Genomic DNA, 22,734 nt, shown 5'->3' on the forward strand with positions numbered 1-22,734 from the left:
ACACTGACTACTGCTCCCCTGAGAACTCTCTGAGATCATCTAAAACAATTTACAAAACTAAATAGATAGACAGCCTCCAATATGATCAACCTATTCTATTCTATTCTATTCTATTCTATTCTATTCTATTCTATCCATGTCAGACAGGGACCAACTCAACTCAATACAGATGTAAAGATCATAGAAACACTTAACTTTGAACTTCGACCTTTTACCTTTAACTTGTATATTTACAAGTAACTCAGACTTTAAAATAACCATTAGTGTATCTTTAGTGTAGTAGTAATGTAGTAGTACTGTAGTAATGGTACTTTTAGGAGTACTTCTGCTCAGTATCAGAAACACAGAGGTGGAAAATAAACCGTTCACTCTGCTGTTTTCTCTTTTACTCATTACTAAAAATATTTGTGTCATATTTTCCACATTTTGACGTTTGTAGTTTACACAAATTCCTTCATCAGCTTTTTCATCAGTTTGATTCTTGGCTTTTCTCATTTTAGTAGAAGTTCTGTGTGTGAAACGACACAGAATGATTTATAGAGATGATTTCCCTGTGCTGTACATGTGTAGCTGGTGTTGACCGGTCTTTTTGTGGCACCCAGTCTTCCTAAAATCCCAAATATGTTTGAGTTGCTGCTGCAGGAGTTTGTTGATAAGAGGCTGAACAGGGAGTTTGACCTCTGACCCCTCATATATATCCCCATAAAGAGTTACTGTGCACTTCTTCTTTGGTCTGTGACTCTGTATAACAAGAAATATTTCTTAATTTGGTGCAGGGACGAGGTCAAATGGCAGGTCGCACATAGAGCTGTGGTTTCTGGACTTAAACAATGAGCCAGTAAAGCCAACGTGAACAGAACAGCAGGGGGTCGTATACAGATGTTCAGCCATCATAGATACTGTATAGATTTAATGCACGTCCCTGTAAATGTTCCAGTGTTTGCCAAGAGGCTACTTTTCTGCTGCTGTCCCAGAGCCAGACGTTAAATTAGCCATTTACACAGCAATAAATCAACAGTTCTGACTACAACAAGTTAACGAGGAGAACGCTGAACACATGATCCTCGAGCTTCACTGCTTAATAAGCACCATGAACCAGAGTGAGTCCTGCAACAGTGGCTAATTTTGTGGGCACATTTCTGCTGTGGGCCCCCAACAGGTTATTCTGGTCACGTGTGTCACAACGAGGTTTTAGCAATTTCTAAAGAAGTGAAAGTGCCAGAAAAAAATATCATATTACATAGGAACAGCTCCTTTCTGTGAAATGACAGCTACTTAAAAATTTTGTTTCTAGGAAATGATGAGGAAGCTACAGAACATAAAGATGCAGTGAAGTCAGACAGTTGTTGCCTGGAGTGTTGTGTTGTGTGGCAGCAAACTCTGCAGAATTATGTAATGTGCATGAACACACAGGTCACAGTACATAATAAAGCTCAACACTTTTAATACCAAACTGTTCAAACCGTCTCTGCTGGATCTGAGAGATCCTCCATGGCTGCGGATGTCAATGCTCCAGAGCTCTGTCTTGTGTATTACACAATGTCTGAGTCACTGTTACCCCAGTGGTTCAGCTCTTCCCTCTGTATCTCCTGCTTCTCTCCTTGTCTTTTTTCTCCGTGCAGTGTTTTTAGTGACATGTGATGCAGAGAGAAGCAACAATCAGTCAGGGAGAAGACATTTGTTACTGTGGAATTTTCCACCTACAAGTTACGTCAGAGAAAACTAACTTTCTGTCCTTGGTTAAAATCGGACTTGTAATGACTTGTTGTCATAGATGACTGCACTGATTACTCTGTAAGCCTCTCCAGCTTAATGTAAATCAACAATTGTTCTGTGGGATACACACCTTCGATGTGGTTTCATTAACTCCAGGTTTGATTCTGTAATTCCCCACTTAGCTTTTGTTGAAGGGGTTCACATACTTTTCCTTCCTTCTGTATTTCAGATAACTAAAAAGACTCTCTGTGTACTTTACTGCTCCAGTGAAGACATTAAAGGAAGTCTGTCTGATTCTCTGGAAACCACGTTTGACTAGAAATCATCAATGCATGGCGTTGGAAAACAGTAAATTCAGGCTTTAATGAGACGGTTGTTCTTGTACTTGCGCATATGGAGTCGTTTAATACAGCAAACGTCTCAGTGTCAGTGTGTTTGATTAATGCAACAGGAAGTGAGTTACAACATAACATCTGTCTAACAGTTCAAGTTTTGAAATATGTGTATGTAACACATCTACTTGAGAAAGTGGTTTTGCCTTCAGCTTCTTTGGAAACAAAAAACAGAAGCAGCATATCAATTTGTAATAGAACTCTCTAACCTGCATCGAGACTTCAGTGCAACACAAAGCAAACAAATGAATTCTAACTTGTTTTATGTACATATGCAGAAAAAGACACATGTTTTTAAATCACTCAGATAATACTGAATTTTTTAATCTACATGGGAAAGGATGGTGGATTATTAGTACTTAAAGTACTGTACTCATAGTAAAGTATTTGTATTTTACTCCACACCCCTGTCCTTTATTCTACTATAATTCTCTGATTGTTGTAAATGAAGGAAAGCTAATATGATTAATACTGTTCAATAATTATTTAGTAATGAATTAGTAACTGTTCTTTTAAAACTACCAGATATATTTTCTGCTTTTGAGGTTTGAACAAATGTGAATATGTCACTGTCACTGTGGACTCACTGCTTATTTCCAAAAATACAATAAAATCAAATAATCTGGACAATTTTATAGATAATTAAATTATGCTGCCTCATCCAACTCCAACAGTAAAATACTGTGTCTGAGATGTAGTATTTACTTAAGTACTTGTATTAGTTCACACTTATTTTCCTGATTATAGCTACAAACTTCTACTGAAGTGACTTACTGTAAATTATTGCTCAGTTTGGTTACCTTACATAAAAGTGTGTTACCCAGCACAGCCACAGTCAGGACTGTGCTGCAGTCAACTGACTGAAAAACAACATAAAGAGAGGAGAAAGCACGAGTTCAACAAGTTCGAGCTGCATTCTTCACATTCTCCCAGAGCTTCTTATGGAACAGCTCATCGTGTAGCTTTGACCTGTGGGGAGAAGAGGGCAGATCTAATAATCAGAGCACGTCGTGTCTGAGGGAGCTCCCACAAAACTGCTGTCACTAATTACTGACATCATAATGTAACTACAGTATCTACATATTGGAACTTTAGGTCCTTTTATTTTTCGGGCTGCATCTGAACCTGCTTCTAATTTCACATCAGTGTTAATTTGTTAATTCCCGTTTTGATTTGTCTCTTTCACTCTAATGCGATTTACTGGAGTCCAGTTAGACTGACTCGGTTAACATCTCAGATCATGACTCAACACAGAGGAAGAGACCGTTCTCCACAAAAATAGAGATGATTTGAGGCTTTGCTGCGTCTAGACCTGAACAGCTTGCCATCAAGGAGGGAAGTGAATTCCCAGGTTTCTCAAGGTGTCCTACAGCATGATGTCAGGGTGTCTGTCTGCAAACTGAAGCTCAGAACAAGCTGGATGAGGCAGCAGGACAATGACTGAAAACATCGCACTGTGTCTGGCCCCAAAATACAGATATGCAGGCTAAAATCAAGTCTCTCATCAGTGTCCTTCATTCACCCGTGCTCTCTCTCTAAAACAACACTGGAAGCTGTTGCATACTAACAACAGTCAGAAAGCCAAGTAGAAGATTTGGAACCAGTTCCGTAGTTGTAGTTAATGTGTAATTAAACCAAACCAAAACCAAACTAGAGCAGCGAGTCTCTCTGAAGTCTGCAGACAGCAGGAATCGTACAGGTCTAACATCTACAGGCTAACTGATTCTAATGTTGTGCAACTCGGTGTGTTGGAGAAGTTCTGAGCTCTGTGGGTCTGCTGGTGTCTTAGCTGGTGTCAGCAGCTACAGGTCCTGAGAGGAAACACGATTAAAGGAAACTTTGTCACACAGCTCTCTGAGAGTTTTTAAGGCTTTAATGCTGATAGAAAACACTGCTGCTATGTATTTACCTGTAAAATCCTAATGTTGAACTTTACTTTGAGAGCATGAGCCTATTTCCTGAAAGCTGCACCAGTGTGAACTGGTGGGTTACATTGCCCCCTCCACATTGGAGACTGGGGTTCGAATCCCGGCTGCCTACCTGCAGTAGAAGTCCTCCTTACACTTACTCTACCTGCCTTTGTATCTGTAAATACTGACTCTGGAAAGGCTGTGAGCATGGACGGTGTGAAGGACAACAAGTTGCCATGAGGCAGGTGGAAATGAGCTTTTATAAATCCTGATCAGCTGAGTGAGCAGGTGAGATCAGAAGAGAACAGCTGTAGAAATATGGTCTGTAGAGTGGGAACCCTGCTGTGAGGATGGGCAGCAGTTTATGAACCAGGGCAGGAACTGTGACATTTCACTGCAGCAGCAGGATGGACAGAAGTATCAGTGCTGTGCTGTAGCTCAGCGTGTGACACAGACAGGACTGTTGACTGCAGCTGACCAGCTTTACGAAAACACTCGCTGGCAATGACACAGAGGAGCTGGGAGCTGTTAGCCACAGTGGACGGGCAGAGCTATGTTATGTAAAGTGCCCTGCAGGAGGTGGTGAGGCCGAGCTTAAAATAAACCCTGAACCAGACCACAGGGAGAGTCTGGAGATGAGGACAGGGATGGGAGGAGGCCGTCAGTCACTCTGCTGACACAGTTACTGTGTGTGGATAAGGGTCACATCGACGGTCACCTGTCGGAACAGCTCCGACATTCTTTCAGGATTCTTCCTCCTGTTTCGATTCTTCTTCTATTTCCTCTCGCTGCCTGCTCCCGTTACCATGTCCTGATGTGCCCTCAGCTTCCTCTGAGCTTTAATTGCAGTATTGACCTTTGTTCCTGAAGAAAATCCCTGTGCAGTGGCACCAACACGGCGTCATCAAACTCTGCCAGGCCGGCCTCATTTCACCTGCTATATAACGTTATCTAATGTGATAACACCGAGTTGTAGTCAGCCGGGATTATGAAAGATGAGAGGAGCGGTGTCCTGCCCTGTCCGTGGTTTCAGATATTAACAAAGACAAACGGAGTTTCATAATTACCACATGTTTTTTCTGCCCCCTGCTCATGTTGATCAAATCAAATCAAGCTGTGCTGAGCTGTTTTCCTGCTCTCTTCCTCTTTTTTAGTCTTGGCTCTGCTCCATCTCTTTCTGCAGTTTAAACTATTGTCCATTGCTTCATATACTCACACTGACTCCTGATGCTCCTCTCACATTGTGTCTCCAGTTTTCTTTTCTTTTCTTTCTTGCTGAGACTTCAACGTGTCTCTGTTAAATGTAAAGCAACAAGCAGCAGCTCCTTAGTATATATTTGAACATGTTTATCAGTGGTGTTGGAGAAGCTGCTCAGTGGGTTATGTTAAATTTAGATAAACTCTGTGTTTCCAGTTTGTCTTTGACTTAACAAAAAAAGGAAATGTTGTGTATTTTGCCAACATTTGCTCTATATGTTCCCATTTCAAACTAATGAATGCTGATGTTTTTATTCTGCTAATGAGAAGCCTCTTATGTCCAGTAATGTTCTGTCTCTGTCCTCTGACGTTAACTAAATGAATCCACAGTCCACTGAGAATTTAACATTTAACATGAAGAAATATTGACGTTGGATGGGAAAGCGTCTTCTATTAATTCAAATCCAACATCACTATGAACACACAGAACCATATTTAGCTGATGACTAAGAAAAATGCAGCTATATGAAGAACTCAGCCCATGTGCTGAATCACCGCTCTCCTGAGACATGTCTGCAGAAGCAGCTCGTCTTTACCACAGACACTCAGCCCCTGTCCAGGGCTCATACACATGAGAGATGTATTGCAGTAGCTATAAATAGGCTATGACTCAGTCTGTTTGACTTGGGGGGCTGTTTCATAACAAGCAGAGGGGGTGTGTGTCAGTGTGCATCTGGGTTTATTGATGATTTGTTGTCAGTGCGGTCCTTTACAGTTTATATTCTCTGCTGCCAAATGTCTCAGTCGCTCCTCCGCCTGCTCCACCAGCCAGGTGATGCTGTCTTTGTCTGGGGTAGCCCCACCAGCAGTGTCATCACAGCGCCTGCTGTCTGCGCCGCAATCAGACCAAAATTCCAGCATCATTTGGCCGTCGACACACATTAGAGGAAAACATTTGGAAAGGCGCTCAGACCGGCTGTGAGGCAGCAGCCGAGAGCCTCAGACCCACTTCTATTCTTGGGCTCTAACATACGTCACGCTGTTTCCAAAGCAACTGCTTTTGATCATTCGGGGAGGGGGGGGGGGGGTTGGCTTATGAAATGCTCATACAACTAATTACATATAATAGAGAGAATGTGTCTCTGGAGAATGTGGAAGGATCACTGCAAATAACAAGCTGCGCACAGCGCCAGTGAAGCATAGTTTAGCAGATATGAAGTTACTGGAGAGTTTCTCAGATCTGTGATGATAAGTGACACCAGGACAGCTGCATGGGGACATGATGAGACATGAGTTTTCCCCTTTGACCCAGATTTCAGAGCCACACACTCCGGGCTGTTGTCCAAGTCTGTATTAATGTGCAAAGAAATAAGAAACAGAACAGTTAAGCCAGAGGTTTGTTAAATAAAGAAGAATACACAACGTCTACATCTGTGAGGTTCAGTGTGTAAAAACCTCTGTAATTTACCCAGAATTCATAGCAAATCAGTCCTACTCCAAACATTGAATCGCCTTTTTGCCCCAGAGAGACGTCGAGCTGAAGTCTGACGGTTAGTTTGATCTGAGCCAGAGTCAAAGTCTGTCTCTGTGAAACTGAACCCTGTAGCTGCTCAATATGGAAGGAGATAAGACGTTTGTCGGTGAGGAAAGTTAGGAACTAATGGGAGATGAGGACAGGTCCCAGACTCTTTCTCTGAGCTCTTCAACACTAATGTTTTTGAGCAAAGAGGAGATTTGGAAAGTGTCACGGTGTCTTCTTTAACAGAGCGTGTGTTTGTCCATTAACTGAAAGTTTCTGCAACTGCACATCTTATCAGCATTATCAGCCATCGAAGATAACTCTGTGTACGCTCCACAAACAGTGCACAAGCTGCTGTTTTATATCTGCAAACAGAATCTGTTTCTCTCCAGCACTACTTTACCAAATTCAGTCATTCATTTCAGAAAATGTTCAAATGCAGGTGTGAGGAGGAGTTTCAGTGTCTGAGGTTTAAAACCTGTTTGATTAGGTGTCAGGAGGAACAAATGGTGTATACAGGAGGAGTGCATGGACGGAGCTGCTTATGTAAAGCATTCTGTGTGGTTGCATAATCCGTTCATAATCAGAGGGTAGCACAGATATAGATGGCCCAGTTTCCATCTTGTTCAGTGCAGCATGACAGTGACACAGTGTCCTGAGCGTTCAGGTTCACCTCAGGCAGCCTTTGCACAAGGTTTCATGTTGCTGAACTTCAGACATCACAACAGTGCTCCATGGTTTCCTGTGAACACACAGTTAATCCTGTGTGTTATGGACAGATGTTGAAGTCATTGCTGATGTGTTTGATAATCTCATTACACAGTACACAACCCATACTACTGCCCCTATGAGCCATGTCTTACAGATCACATCCACAACACATGCAACATTAGGAGCAATATTTGTTCCTTGATGTGAAGCCACATGGGCTCAGGAGAACTTTGGAAAATCATCATCACTTCACCCAGTTTGGTGCAGCTCAGAACATCGACTCAGAAACACTGACCTCGTGACTGAAAGACAGAGGTGATGTGTTCTGCCCATGACTCAGCAGACGTTTCCCTGTTGTGTTAAACTAATTGACATCAAGATTAAAATAAAAGTGTTGATCACAGTTCTCCACAAAGTAGTTTGGAGGAAATTAAACTTTTCATTTCACATCTGAAAGGTTAATTCAGTTTTAAAGTAAGAACACTGAGGACTGAACAACGTGGCTCTTACATCGTCAGTCGTATAATGAGCAGAGAACAAGAAGCAGATTTGATTCATCTTTGATAACAGCAGGTGCATCTTGTTGCGTGAATCTCGCGCTGCTCCTTTGACCACTGAAGGTTATGTTTCGTGAAAAAACACTTTTGCTTATTAGTATCTCCTGTTCTTCTGACTTAACTTTCCAAAGTGTAGATCTAGGCCCAGGTTGCAGCCCTCAGTAAAGAGGTCATGGCAACGTTAAGTTAAAATCTCTTAATGTTAAGTTAATGAGGTGCACAGAGCTGCACTTTACTAAAGGACAGATTCAGTTCTTTTTATTATTATTGTTAGCGTTTTTTCTTACAGTAGTGTCTAAAATATTATGTGTGTGTGTCATTTCCTGCCCTGTTGTGTGCTGCAGTCTCTGCACGTTCAGGTGAGCTCACAAACGGAGACCTGCTCCAAGTCTCACAGTTTGTATCTGACTGCCGCTGATTTGACAAAGCCTCTTAAAATGTGAATTATTTTTGTTCCAGCCTCCTCCACGCTGAAAGCTCTGACTGTGGTTACCGTTGTTCTCATGGGAGACTTTTCTTTGGTTTAACACCGAGTGAGGATGTGATCTTCTTCTCTTTTATGTAATGCAGACTGCATCTTAATCCCAGCGGTGTTCCATACAGTGGATTGAAAGGATTTTCTTGTGAGTGAAGCAGCGAACACTGTCATTCCTTTAAATCCTAAAATAGAAGGGGAGGCAGCCACTGGAGAGACAAACCATGCAAAAAGGGCTTTGAACAGTTGGCTGAAAGAGCTTAACCTGGAGTGACTCCTCCCCTGATGCTCAAAGACAAGCGCCCAGGCCGGCGGCCAAGGGAGAAAAACGTTAAAGATCAGAATCTTGTTCACTAACAGAGTGTCCCAGAGTGACTGCTGAGGTCTCTGTGACCTTAGACCACTCATCTCACTCTCACTTGATATTTCCCTGCAGTATTATGTAAATGAAGTCTTCTTCTGCGACTTCCACTGTTGGAGTGAAGGTGTTGATCTCTCTCACACGGTCTTCCAGCCAAAAGTAGGAGCTCACAGTAACTAGTAACATGTAATGGAATCAAGTAGTTGGTTTGGTTTAAATATCTTGGAAAGAAGAGAAATATGGAGATTAAAGAAAAATAAAATATGTAGGTGCAGCTACAGGTTGACAGTCCTGCACTTACAGTAAATATGAAATATGAACAGATGGAATTTCTTCTCTGCAGAAAACAGAAAGCTGCACGGAGCCGCTCGTTAGCTTGGTTTAGCATAATGACGTTCTCATCAGACAGCGTCAGATAGTGTTGCTTCCCCTCGGTTTGTGAGACCAACAGTAATAAATAATCAGTTAGGTGACTGGAAACATTGGTTTGATTAAGTTAAGGCAGGAAGACAACAGCGTTAGGGTTAGGGACAACTTTATCAACTGCTTCTCACACTAGACCTGAACGTCGGTCTCCTTTTGGCCGGTCCTGCATGTTATGGTGACAAAGGGGAACCTTTAGTGTCACTATTAGATGTGACGCAGCATCAGTATCTGACTCGCTGGGAATGAGCAACAGAGACAAAGAGAAACCGGTATCCTGACCAACAAAATCCACTCACAGCAGCTAAAGATGTACTAATGAACATATTAAATATCAGGTTATGGTGATATGTACAGAAGCAGAAATATCACAACAGCAGTTGTTCTATGAGGCCTTTGTGTCCAAACCTGTCACCAGTGATCGGCTGCAAAATAGTGATGCCATGAAAAGATGAACTGTTTTTTTTGACAGTTCACTTTTACTTTTACTGGATGAATCATAGTAAAACTGTAACTTGGTCATTAGTTACTGACCTGCAACTTAAAACACAGCGTACAAAGACAAAACAGAAGCAAATTAGGAAGCAGTTTGAACATATTTAGAAACCGAAGCAGCATTTTACTTTTCATACACGTTGAAAGCTGACAAGAGACTCTGAGAGGTGGAAACTGGAACTGCACAAGAAGCAGCCAGGTCATGTGCAGCAAGTACATTGACGAGTATGATGACTGAAACTTTCTGTGTAACGTCTGTGGTTTTACTTCCTGATAAATACATTTAATCAGAAATTCATTCGGCTTTCCACAAAGTAAGAGAAGCCATCAACTTAACCCAAAGAGACAAAGAGCGATTGAAGCCGCTCGACGGCGGCTTCATGTTGATGTTGTAATGTGGCATCATGGAATTAAGACAATTGAGTTTTTATTGTGCATAAAGAGAGAGAGCTGCAGAGGAGGGGGAGGCGAGAGGGAAAGCAAATAGAAAGGTTTGTTGAGGACAATGGCTCCAGTCAGCAGAGCCCGAGGTCTGTTTATTCTGCCCTTACATCATGCTCCTGTTCACCACTGTTGATTCATTCATTCACCACGCTAACTGAGGAAGAACCATGGGCTTGTTCAGCAGCCAGAACATGTGATGAAATATGTACAGTCTGACAATACACAGCGTACTTCTACACTTACTGTAACTGTGTGCTTTCCAACCACCGGACCTGTCAGATAAACCTGTTCATCACCTCCAATCATGTTCCAAATGGGATTATTTGAAAAACTTTTACACCGTTAATCACATGGAAGTGGACGGATAGTGTTTCTGTCAGTGTCCTGGTTAAACTTCTGTATCACTGAGCTTCCGTCAGTGCTGCACAGTGTGCATGCTTCTTTTGTGTTTGTCACTTTTTATACAGAGCATTCAGAAAGTATTCAAATGCCTTTCACCTCTTTTAGTTGTGCTGTGTTGCCACCTCAAACTGCAGTTGTCTATATAAAAACTGAATTTTAGCACCTGAAGGACTCTCAGACCGTGAAGAACGAGATCCTCTGGGCTGATGGCTTCTGTCTAGACCCAGCCCAAATCAGTGGAGGGCTGCAGCTATGGTTGTCCGTCTGGAACTTTTAATTATTTATCATACTTTCAACCTGAAATCCATTTGACTTGTATTTTTAGCTGTTTCAGCTACACTGCTCATTTGCACTCTGCACTGCAGCGGCTGGTGTTTAAATGTGCCAACAGCTGAGTCAGGAGCTGCATTTGTGGGGAACCACCACTGGAACCTGCCTTCTCTCTGCACCATCCAGACTACATGTCTAGCCTGTGCCTCCCCTGTTCTGTACGTGGAAAGGTTCAATTTAAGCCAAGTGACTGTTTCCTGATGGTAGATCCTGATGATGGGAAGTTGTGTGGGTGGAAAGAATGAGTCATTTATCATCTGTCAGCGGCGTTAGGTTGCTGCTGCCGGTGCGGTGCAGAGCTGAGCCGAGCCGAGCTCCGTCTCACGCTGCTGAAGGATCCGTCACTGCTCTGCTCTCTCATCAGCACCCACTCACAAAGCTCTTGGTATTTCTGCACTCAGGGTGGAACACAGTAAATAGCCCTGAGTGGTCTAGTATTCATCGAGACCTTGTCTCTGTGTTGTCAAACCCTGTCTTAGGCCTATTTTCACATTTCTCACTCAGCTCTGTAGTTTTTTATAGCATATTGCTTCTGCCAAATCAGCTCAGGGTTTCCAAGAAATGCAGATAACCTTCACACATAGTTTGTCTCTGAATGTGCTCATCCTGCTGACTCAAGTGCACTTTAAAAGCCATAATATCACAGTGAAATGAATGTCACAGGCTGACAGTGTTGTTTTTAGAGCATCACAGCCTTAATGTGCTCTGTACATGACAGTCCTCATCAATGAGTCACTGTTAGCCAAACATCCCAAGAAATGACCACCCACACGTTACTGCAGAAAGTGACGCAGATGTGCTGTAGAACAACTTTCTTTCTTCATCTGCGTGTAAGAATCGGTAATACTCGTAGCTGGTAGCTGTGGTTCTGTGAAATAAGTGACTCATAATTGGATGAATTACAGTGGTTACATAACTCCTGTACTTTCTCAGCATATGTTTACTCCTCCTATGAACTGACTCTTGCTGTTGTGTAATCCTAAACTTTAAGGTGTTGTCTGAATAAACTCACCTTATGATACAAGTTTAGATCAAAGGGTGAAAGATGTGAAGTTTCTATGGTTTTAATATATTGAAAATCTTCAGTTACAACTTTTACAGTAATGTTTGCAGTACTTAAACACATTTAATGTCCATAAGGACACGTTTGGCTTAATGTTGTCCCTGAGTACGTTCTGTTGAGTAGTAAGGCTCTACTGCCCTCTTCTGGTACATGTGAGATACATTTAAAGGTAAAGTGTCACAGCAGCACGGAGGAGACAGGATAGATCCACTATACTACCAAGACCTGCACAGTGTACTACAGTGTACTACAGTGTACTACAGTAATTGGCCATATTAAGTACTAAGAACAATCCCACAGTCTGTGTTCAACCCGATGGATGACTTTCAGATTGGACTAAGTAATGGTGTATTTCATTTGGGGGGGGGGGGTGAACCTTGTGTCTTGTTCAATCTAAAATTGCCAGACCCCCCTGGTCTGTTCGATGGCCACGTCTGGCCCATGTATTTGAAACACAAGAAAATCATGGAGGCATCAGATGTTGATGTTTTGCAGCTAGATGGAACCTTGTCAAAGGAACAGCTGTTAAATCAGAGCTAAAACCCAGGCTGTGTCTGCTGTTTGTGGGTCGGTGAGAACTGCAGCCAATTAGCACGAGGATTCAGGAACCGGGAAGGGCAGAGTGAAAGTCCTTCCTCTGTTGGCAGAGTCACCGGAGCTGACAGATGGTACTTAGACGGCTAAGCTGCGTGCTCGTGTCCGTGGAGATTAGAAACCAAACTCTCTGTAGTAAATGTGATCACGGGTCAACAGGACGACGCTGTTGATGACTATGTTTACCTTGAACTTCATTCTTCATCCACACTTTCTGTTGTCACTTCAGTTTACAGGCAGCTCAGTGACTGGATGTTTTCATTTTTCGTTGTTGTTCTAAGACTGTGTCTTTAGTCCTGGGATGATTAAGGTCCATCAGACCAGTATCTCCACCAGAACCCGCTCTCTGTCTACATCCTTACACTGATCATGTTCCGCCCTGGGTGTCGTCAGGACTGAATTAAACTTGTCTTTAAAGCTAAAGTTCAAATGTTCTTCTTATTTTTTACCGGGGGGGGGCGGTCGGTGACTACCTCACCGACCGCCCCCAGACCGCCTGCAGACACTGTGGCTGACCCTGTGGTCTGTAGCACAGGTGCTCCACAGGGCACAGGTCTCAGTTATTCTGGATCAGGTCTTTGTGAAAACATTCTCGTAGTGGATTCAGTGCTCTGAAGAGTTGCCTGCATCATTTTCTTGCTTCTGTCTCCTTCATCATTGAGAGTGGTCTCGTTCACTGAGGCTCCGCAGCTGATTAAACACCCTGAATAAACGGAGAAGCCACTAACGGGGGTCCAACTTGTGCCAACAGAGCAGAACTCTCTGCATAAACAGCCAGGTGTTGATTTGTGGAAATGAACTTGGAGTGGGGGAGTCTGACAGACGAAGACATGTTCCCGCTGATCCAGTGTACTGGATATTAGTTTTGTACAAACTGGGGAGGACACATGTTTCTTTAACTACCTGTTTGTGGAGATTAGACTACAGCATAGAAACTATGTATGAAGTGAAAATGATGGAGAGGATGACAAAAAGCAGATCTGACACAGGGCCACAGCCAGAAGGCTTTAAGGTAGAGCTACTGAGGTTTGATAAGTGATCTCCACTGGCACTGGAGATCATCCATACTGTATAGGACTGAAGACACAGGGATCAGCACATCAGTTCTTTTCCTGGGGCGGCTTCCCGTTGATCAGGCCGGACTCCCAGCGTTGCCACAGAGGAGCTTTCTGAGCTCCTGCTCTGTGACCTCTCGGCTCCGGCTGCGGGAGAAGACACAGGAAATATGAACAGAAGATTTAATAATGTTTGCAAACTTGCAAACAAGAGATAAATAAAGTAAATAGCAGGAAAGAATTCTGAGATCAGTTCATTCATTTAGATGAGAACAGATAAAAGGGTGAAAAGCATGTTTGAGTGTACTGATCATTCTGCTGTGTACTGATCATTCTGCTGTGTACTGATCATTCTGCTGTGTACTGATCATTTCGCTGTGTACTGATCATTTTGCTGTGTACTGATCATTTCGCTGTGTACTGATCATTCTGCTGTGTACTGATCATTTCTCTGTGTACTGATCATTTCGCTGTGTACTGATCATTTCGCTGTGTACTGATCATTCTGCTGTGTACTGATCATTTCGCTGTGTACTGATCATTTCGCTGTGTACTGATCATTCTGCTGTGTACTGATCATTTCGCTGTGTACTGATCATTTCACTGTGTACTGATCATTTCGCTGTGTACTGATCATCTGCTATATACTGATCATTCTGCTGTGTACTGATCATTTTGCTGTGTACTGATCATTTTGCTGTGTACTGATCATTCTGCTGTGTACTGATCATTTCGCTGTGTACTGATCATTTCGCTGTGTACTGATCATTTCGCTGTGTACTGATCATTCTGCTGTGTACTGATCATTCTGCTGTGTACTGATCATTCTGCTGTGTACTGATCATTTCGCTGTGTACTGATCATTTCTCTGTGTACTGATCATTCTGCTGTGTACTGATCATTCTGCTGTGTACTGATCATTCTGCTGTGTACTGATCATTTCGCTGTGTACTGATCATTTCGCTGTGTACTGATCATTTCGCTGTGTACTGATCATTCTGCTGTGTACTGATCATTCTGCTGTGTACTGATCATTTCTCTGTGTACTGATCATTCTGCTGTGTACTGATCATTCTGCTGTGTACTGATCATTTCGCTGTGTACTGATCATTTCTCTGTGTACTGATCATTTCGCTGTGTACTGATCATTTCGCTGTGTATGTGTACTGATCATTTCGATGTGTACTGATCATTTCGATGTGTACTGATCATTCTGCTGTGTACTGATCATTTCGCTGTGTACTGATCATTCTGCTGTGTACTGATCATTTCGCTGTGTACTGATCATTTCGCTGTGTACTGATCATTCTGCTGTGTACTGATCATTTCGATGTGTACTGATCATTTCGATGTGTACTGATCATTCTGCTGTGTACTGATCATTTCGCTGTGTACTGATCATTCTGCTGTGTACTGATCATTTCGCTGTGTACTGATCATTTCTCTGTGTACTGATCATTCTGCTGTGTACTGATCATTCTGCTGTGTACTGATCATTCTGCTGTGTACTGATCATTCTGCTGTGTACTGATCATTTCGCTGTGTACTGATCATTCTGCTGTGTACTGATCATTCTGCTGTGTACTGATCATTCTGCTGTGTACTGATCATTCTGCTGTGTACTGATCGTTTCGCTGTGTACTGATCGTTTCGCTGTGTACTGATCATTTCTCTGTGTACTGATCATTTCGCTGTGTACTGATCATTTCGCTGTGTACTGATCATTTCGCTGTGTACTAATCATTTCTCTGTGTACTGATCATTCTGCTGTGTACTGATCATTTCTCTGTGTACTGATCATTTCGCTGTGTACTGATCATTCTGCTGTGTACTGATCATTTCGATGTGTACTGATCATTTCGCTGTGTACTGATCATTTCGCTGTGTACTGATCATTTCGCCGTGTACTGATCATTTCGCTGTGTACTGATCATTCTGCTGTGTACTGATCATTTCGCTGTGTACTGATCATTTCGCTGTGTACTGATCATTCTGCTGTGTACTGATCATCTGCTATATACTGATCATTCTGCTGTGTACTGATCATTTCGCTGTGTACTGATCATTCTGCTGTGTACTGATCATTTCGCTGTGTACTGATCATTTCGCTGTGTACTGATCATTCTGCTGTGTACTGATCATTCTGCTGTGTACTGATCATTTCGCTGTGTACTGATCATTTCGCTGTGTACTGATCATCTGCTATATACTGATCATTCTGCTGTGTACTGATCATTCTGCTGTGTACTGATCATTTCGCTGTGTACTGATCATTTCGCTGTGTACTGATCATTCTGCTGTGTACTGATCATTTCGCTGTGTACTGATCATTTCGCTGTGTACTGATCATCTGCTATATACTGATCATTCTGCTGTGTACTGATCATTCTGCTGTGTACTGATCATTTCGCTGTGTACTGATCATTCTGCTGTGTACTGATCATTTCGCTGTGTACTGATCATTTCGCTGTGTACTGATCATCTGCTATATACTGATCATTCTGCTGTGTACTGATCATTTGGCTGTGTACTGATCATTCTGCTGTGTAATGGTATTTGCAGCCTACATTTATTTACATTTTTTAGAAGGTGCAGTAAAAAGAAGCCTTTTGATCATACTCTGTCCTTTCACTAGAACAGACTTGCACAGACAGATGTAGAAAAAGGATTTTTACAGTAATTCAATCTGACATCACCTGTGTCTGCTCAGATTTTGTCTGGTCTTTGGAGGGAGGTGGCCAAACCCGTTCCAGTTTCCCTGTGGACTGTTGTCTGTAATCTTGAAGACGAAGAAGAAGAAGACAGAAGCAGGTTCATGAGTTTTCTTTCTCTTAAACTTAAACTTTAAATAAACCAAAACAGCATCAGTGCAGCAGTATGATTAGGTTATAACCATCAACTATAGTCTATGTATAAGTTACTGGTTAGGAGAACCGGTCCCTTTTAGAATGACGCACATTATATTAGGTGATTTTAACCCAGAAAGCTGCTTCACCCATAATAATACTGTATTATCATACAATACAATTATTGTTTCATCAGGTTCTGTTTTAACAATCTGCATCTGCATGCTGTTTGAGTGTGTGTGTGAGTGTGTTATTTCTGATGCATTAGTGTCAGAGCTCTGCAGAAATGTGGAACCATCACAGTGTCCGGTTAGATGTTATGGTACAGTGCTGTGTCACAGCTGGTTAGAATAACACACTGCACCGTATTCAACCTTTAGATTGAGTCATTTCCCTCAGTGTAGCCCAGATCCAGACACATTATATTCATCACCTTCACCTTGAGTCAACCCACACATCATTAACCAGCTGCTGTGGCTGAAAATACCAACACAGTACCACATGATGGTGCACTGCTGTGACATAATGCACGTAAGCTGTGTATATGTTCACACGCTGTATTCACTGCTACAGAAAAAAACAACTGTGTGAAGTAATTCCTGTTTGCACAACACTGGAACCAAACCAGGATTGCAGAAAGCAGCCTTCATGTTGTCACTCAGCCCGCTGGCATCTGCTCGCTCACATCAGGCAGCTTCTTGAGTGATGTGGCCTTAACCAGCGTGACAGGCTGGATGCTAACATGTTGAAAACTCCTTGCATAATACTAATGTTGAGGGATATTAATTAAAAGTTTACATAAGAACTGCTATATTCTAAAGAAATCAAGAAACTATTGATATTTCAACATTTTACATGCAAAGATTTATGACAGACAGTGGTTTGGCCCAAACTAGATATGATGCTGTGTTATTGATACTTAGACTTTCATTTTAAAAATAGAAATAAATACGTATTGCCAGGTTACATGCACTAAATAAGTGACCCCTGATACACATTTTAATGTTTTCTTAACACTGATAGTAACACCTTTAGTCAGGTGTTTAATTAAGGCACAGACTAACCTCACTTGTTAAGATGTTTAAGATGATGAATGGTATTGTAATAAAATATCATTGTTTTTTGTATCTTTATTAAAAGTCTTTATCTACTAAGTAGTATCTGTGTGTGTCAACGTGTAGTGGGGCATAATGTATAATGTTTGAGTTTTGAAATGTAGTAGAGTTTAAATATGAACCAGCATAAAAAGGATAAAAAGACTTTCAGGTTTCAGTTTGATACATGTCGAAGGGTCCGAGTCTCTGTTTCCATCCATCCGCCTGCTACAGTTTGCATTTGTATAGTTTCTGATCACCTACAGCCACGACAGGTCAAAGTTTACATGGAGGAATTTCTTTAAAATCCAAACTGTGACCTGACCTGGCACATGACTCTCCTGGACTGGTCTGAGCTGGTTTCCAGGCCGATAAATGGGCTCGTTGAGCACAAGGCCACAGTCTGTACTAGTGCCTCTGTCCGAGCCTTTTCTACAATTTGTCAGTGACATTAAACTTTAGTAAATCACATTACGAATGTGGAACTTTTACTTTCAGCTCAGTAATATCACAGTGTTTTATCTGCACTGTGCTACAACATGCACCTAAATCTGGCAGTGAACAGAATTTCAAGAAAATCTGCAAAACAAAATATGAATTCATGTTTTTTTCAATTCAGCACAGTTCTGCAGATTTGTGGATGAACCGCTGATGACACTGATTAGTAATAATGTAGTAAAGTGGGCAGGTCACACTGAGGTGGTTTTGTTTATGTCTTTTTTTGTCTCTTCACTGACCTTTAAGTCACATGATTCATGAACGTCATGATCATTTGTAGGGTGGGAATTTCATTTCACCTCAGCCATGTGCAAAAGTCTTTGAAAGACACCTAAAGGCCTAAAGGTTGATTTAGAATTTACGACTTTTCCACAATTATATAATTATTATATTATATAAAATTAGCTGTTGGATGAGGACCCACCTACAGACACTGTGCAGACTAACCTGGTCGGAGCGTCTTTGCGAATTGTGACCTGTCTTCTTCTTGACTCTTCTGCCTGTTCTCTCCGTACAGAGTGCATCTCTGTCTGCGCAGCTCCTCCTCTCGTTCTCTGGCCTCCCGGATGTCTTTCTCAACCTCTGGCTGCAGAGCCAGTGCCGGGCGAAGCTTGAAGAAGGGGTTTCGTTTGAGGATGGGCGATTCTGCTCTTGCATGTCCCTCCCTTGTTTTCCTCTTCGTCTCCACAGCTGATGCAGAGACATCAGGGCTTATGGAGTCCATGCTTCTGTACACATGCAGGTGTTTGTCTTGTTTTGGGTAAGGACATAAGCGGGATTTGTCTCGTGGAATCCCAGTTGGGCTCCTTGATCTAATGTTTTCAGGACTTTTCTCCTGCTCAGATGTTTCAGATTTGTACAACCTGAGGGAGTGTGCTCTGGTAACGGGGCAGCTTTTGAGGGAAAACATCTCTAGGCTTCGTGTGCGCTCCAGAACAGAGGGGTAAACATGACCTTTCATCGCTAAGGTAGGGGATTTCCTGTGCCTTGTTGGACCCTCTGTGTTCACCTGCTGGAATGCCTCAAACAGCAGTTTTGTCTCCTTTAATTGGCGGATCTCTCCTTTGCTGTACCCTCCTGGGATCTTGCCCTGATTCACCAGAACCAGTTCTCTCTGAGTCTCCTGACTTATCTCCTTCTGCATCTTCTGCTCAGAGAACTGCCAGTCGCTGCGCTGGCCCTGACCAACATTAGGGGGAATCGGCTCAAGTGAGAAATTGGTCTTAAAGGGAATCTCCAGCACATCGAGGTCATCTGCAAGATTGAAGACACCGCCAGCTCTCTGCAGGTTTTGCTTCCCCTGGGCTGCCTCTTGGATCTCCATGGAGGTCTCAGCGGCTGAGAAACGGTGTCGAGTAGGTAGAACTGGATCTGTGAAGGTGGAGGTTTCTTGGGGCATCCAGCTGTCACTTTGATCATCATCCACGCTTCCTGCCTGTCTTCCAACTGTCCTCTGGTGCTGTGGCTCTTCATGCATTGTGGACAAAGACATCCATGGTTTTGCTTCAGTGTCCTGCTCCATCAGGTCGGTCTCTGCGCCCTCATCTGTAACAGTGTGAACTCTACTCTGATCCACTTCATTTGCTGTCATATTGTCCACTTCTGTTCCAGGCCCACTCTTTTCTTCATCTCCTGGTTTCTGGACAACCTGCTGGGAGGTCAGAGCTCTTTCTGACATACGTACATCCTGGCGTTGCTGCACCAGTTGCAGACGTTGCAGCAGTTGCTCTCCTTGTTGGATATGAGTGGCTATTTTCCAGCTTCCATCTCCTTGTTCTCCCTTTGTCTCTTCAGAGCGATCAGACATGGGAAGTTGGAGCCCTTGTGTTTCACTAGTGTCACTCTCTCTTCTCACCCAGTCATTCTTGGTTAGGTTATAGTTCAAAGATCTGGTGTCAACAAGCTCTTGGTCATCACTGGTCACATCTGCTACATCTTCCTCCCTTTCTTTCCAGTCTTCCTGTCCATCACTCACAATGACATTGTCCTCAGCTTCCTCATTTGGCTCTTCATCTCCTCTGTCCAGACTGTATCGTTCACATGGATCATGGTATCTTTCCATCACTCTACCGGTGCCGTCTGCAGAAGCTGGGTCTTGATCTGTTGCCAGAGTAGAATTCTTGTTGCTGGACACAGATACGATGTCCATAGACTCCTTAGATGTCTGTGCTGTACTTGCTGCCACTTCTTCCACCTGTGTTGCCGTGAACTGCTTCTCACCATGATGCCAGTCTAAGCCGCTGGGATTAGCTTTAGCTTCTGTGGCGTCAGCAGCCTCATTGGAAAGGGTCACACTGGAATTATTGGAAGTTGCATCTGTGCTGCCCTCTGTTGGCAGCAGAGGAGCCATGGAAGCAGGGGGAGGTGGGATGAAGACGTCATCTGCACCCTCATCATCCATCACACTGTAGTACCTTGTGATCACTGCAGGGGCAGCTTGGGGCTTTTCCCCAGAGGTTACTGATTGGGAATATGTGTAAGCTGCCTCAGAGCTGGAGTCCAGCTTCATCCACAGACCATCATCATCCTGAGAGCCCAGACCTGGAGGACTGAGTCTGGGATCTCTGGTTTCCATAGTAACAAGGTTGAGTCACTTGGTGTTTCTTCTGTTTTGTCTTCACAACTGTTCTGCTTAAAATGAGACACATGAGGTTGAGAACAAGTTTCCATGTTACAGGTTTATTATTTCAAACAATTTCTTGTTTTCTGGAGATTTTCAGAGATTCTTCTGTTCTGTTCTAATCCTTCTGTATTGGCTTCCAGATGAAGTTTCAGTAAAATAATAATTTATTTACATCAATGAATATTTATCACACATTCTTCAACTTCAACTTACTTTCTTGCATAAAAACATTTAGATGAAGCTGAATCTAAAAATCACAGAACTACTATTTTAGTTTAGTTTAGCCTCCATGAAGCTCAGTCTCTTAAAAATCACGTTTCTTTGTTACCGTGTTTGTTGGTCTAATGTGCCTGTGTTAAATATGCAGCCTATAACCACAAACTGAAAATAAAAACTCTTCTAACTCAGGGATCCAGGAGCTGTAAAGCTGTTATGATCTAATTTTGCTGGTGTGAAGGTGCAAATTCCCAAACCACTAAAATTAAAACAAACCAGTCGGCATAGTAAACCTGGAGCTTCCTGTGCCCCTGGAACCCGTGGTGGTCAGTCTGTCCTATATTCAGCGGGACACGTGACTCCTGTGTTGTTGTGTGACTTTTCTCCCCCCACTGTGACCTAGTGCGGCCACTTTTGCTGACAAAGGGGAACAGTAATCGGCTTCCACCTGTTTTGGCACGCACACTTTGTACAGCACCTGCCAGCCTTTCAGGCCACAGACACGCTCGTGTCACCAGTCTGCACACTGAGAACCCTGCTTTTCCATCATCTACTACACAAACGAATGTCACAGAAAGCATGAATGCACAGAGTCAGTGAATAATATTAAGTTAACAGAAACTGAAAGCTGTTCCCCGAGCTGCAGGTTTAAATCTATGAGCTGATATTTACACCTGCATGCAGCAGCTTAACGGCAGCTACAGTGCAGTTCAGGATTATCAGCAGCACGGCACTGTGCTGTATGTAAAACTCGAGCAACAGGTCATATTAATGCTGCCTAATGAGCTTAACCTGTTTATTGCAGTCACATTTAAATAAGCATGTTCTCCTCTGTTGTTCTGAAGATGGTTCTTATGGATTATTTAACACTATTGAAAAATCGGAATCCTTTTTTTGTCCATGATTCTGTTATCCAGCTTTTGGGTGCAGAATAGCTGTGTGCACGTACTCACTGTATCATTCTTGCAAATGGCAAGATACAGGAACATTATTAGAGAGGTTTTATAATTTACTAACTCATCTCTTTCCTTTTTCTTATGTTGTTATTCATCACTGCTGCAGCTCTGTAGCTGCTATAGCGTGATGACTGTCTCACTTGTTCAATATCATCACACAGACCTTACATTCAGTCTCAGCCTCTGTGTTGAGGGAGTATCATGTTTTTCCTTCTTCCTTTCTTCAATTGAAGCTTCACAGTTTGAATCCAATTTGAAAATGATGAATTATTCCACCTGATTGAAGTTTTTTAGAAAAGCCTGATTTGAAACTGTAGGGAAGCTTTTTTCCTGCTGTTATCAGACGAAACTCTGTTGTTAGAACCTGACATTTAACCTCAGAGACATAAAACTGATAGAAAGCAAACAAGCAGAAAAGGAAACCCGTAACAATCCTGAAACAGGGACTCACCTGATGGCAGCAGTGCAGGCAGTCGATTGAAATATGAATGATCCAGCTGATCTGTTATTACCTGTACATTCCTGTCCCCTGAGTCATGTGAGCAAACACAATCCTCTACAGTGAGAAGCAGATCAGACCCAGTCAGTGGTGGAAGAACAATCCACATGCTTTATTTAGGTAAAAGTACTAGTACCACGTTGTTAAAATACTTCAAAGCAAAAAGTAAAAGGCCTGCTCTGAAACTCTTAAGTAAAAGTTTGATTGGTGTATCTTTGATAGTGGTCGTCATGTGGACTTTTACAGTATATTATTGTCATTCTAACGTGTACATCTGGACTGCAGCGTGATCTGTACACGTCTGACCGTTCCCCTAAGATGGATCCTTCCTCTGCTGCTCTTCCTCACGTTTTTCTTT

General features: G+C 42.6%; 2 protein-coding genes across 2 annotated transcripts in view; one reads left to right on the plus strand and one right to left on the minus strand.

The window, feature by feature from the left end:
* plppr2a (phospholipid phosphatase related 2a) overlaps positions 1 to 22,734 on the plus strand; it is a 92,034-nt gene that overhangs the window by 7,305 nt on the left and 61,995 nt on the right. The gene's annotated exons all lie outside the window — the stretch shown is intronic.
* On the minus strand, positions 13,126 to 22,714 carry LOC113154330. The gene is made up of 4 exons (XM_026348462.1): positions 22,329 to 22,714; positions 18,530 to 20,710; positions 16,341 to 16,423; positions 13,126 to 13,791 (listed from the first exon to the last, which is right to left on the minus strand). Exons 2-4 carry the CDS (start codon positions 20,655 to 20,657, stop codon positions 13,690 to 13,692), a joined length of 2,313 nt encoding a protein of 770 aa, XP_026204247.1. The 5' UTR covers positions 20,658 to 20,710; positions 22,329 to 22,714; the 3' UTR covers positions 13,126 to 13,689.

The sequence above is a fragment of the Anabas testudineus genome, chromosome 8 (genome assembly GCF_900324465.2).
Source record: "Anabas testudineus chromosome 8, fAnaTes1.2, whole genome shotgun sequence".
Lineage (NCBI taxonomy): Eukaryota > Metazoa > Chordata > Actinopteri > Anabantiformes > Anabantidae > Anabas > Anabas testudineus.

Coding starts and splice junctions, on each gene's coding strand:
- LOC113154330 (XM_026348462.1), bottom strand. CDS start 20,657: ATGGAAACCAGAGATCCCAGACTCAGTCCTCCAGGTCTGGGCTCTCAG. Junction 16,424..18,529: donor CGCAAAGACGCTCCGACCAG/GTTAGTCTGCAC, acceptor TTCGTCTTCAAG/ATTACAGACAACAGTCCACA. Junction 13,792..16,340: donor CAAAATCTGAGCAGACACAG/GTGATGTCAGAT, acceptor CTTCTCCCGCAG/CCGGAGCCGAGAGGTCACAG.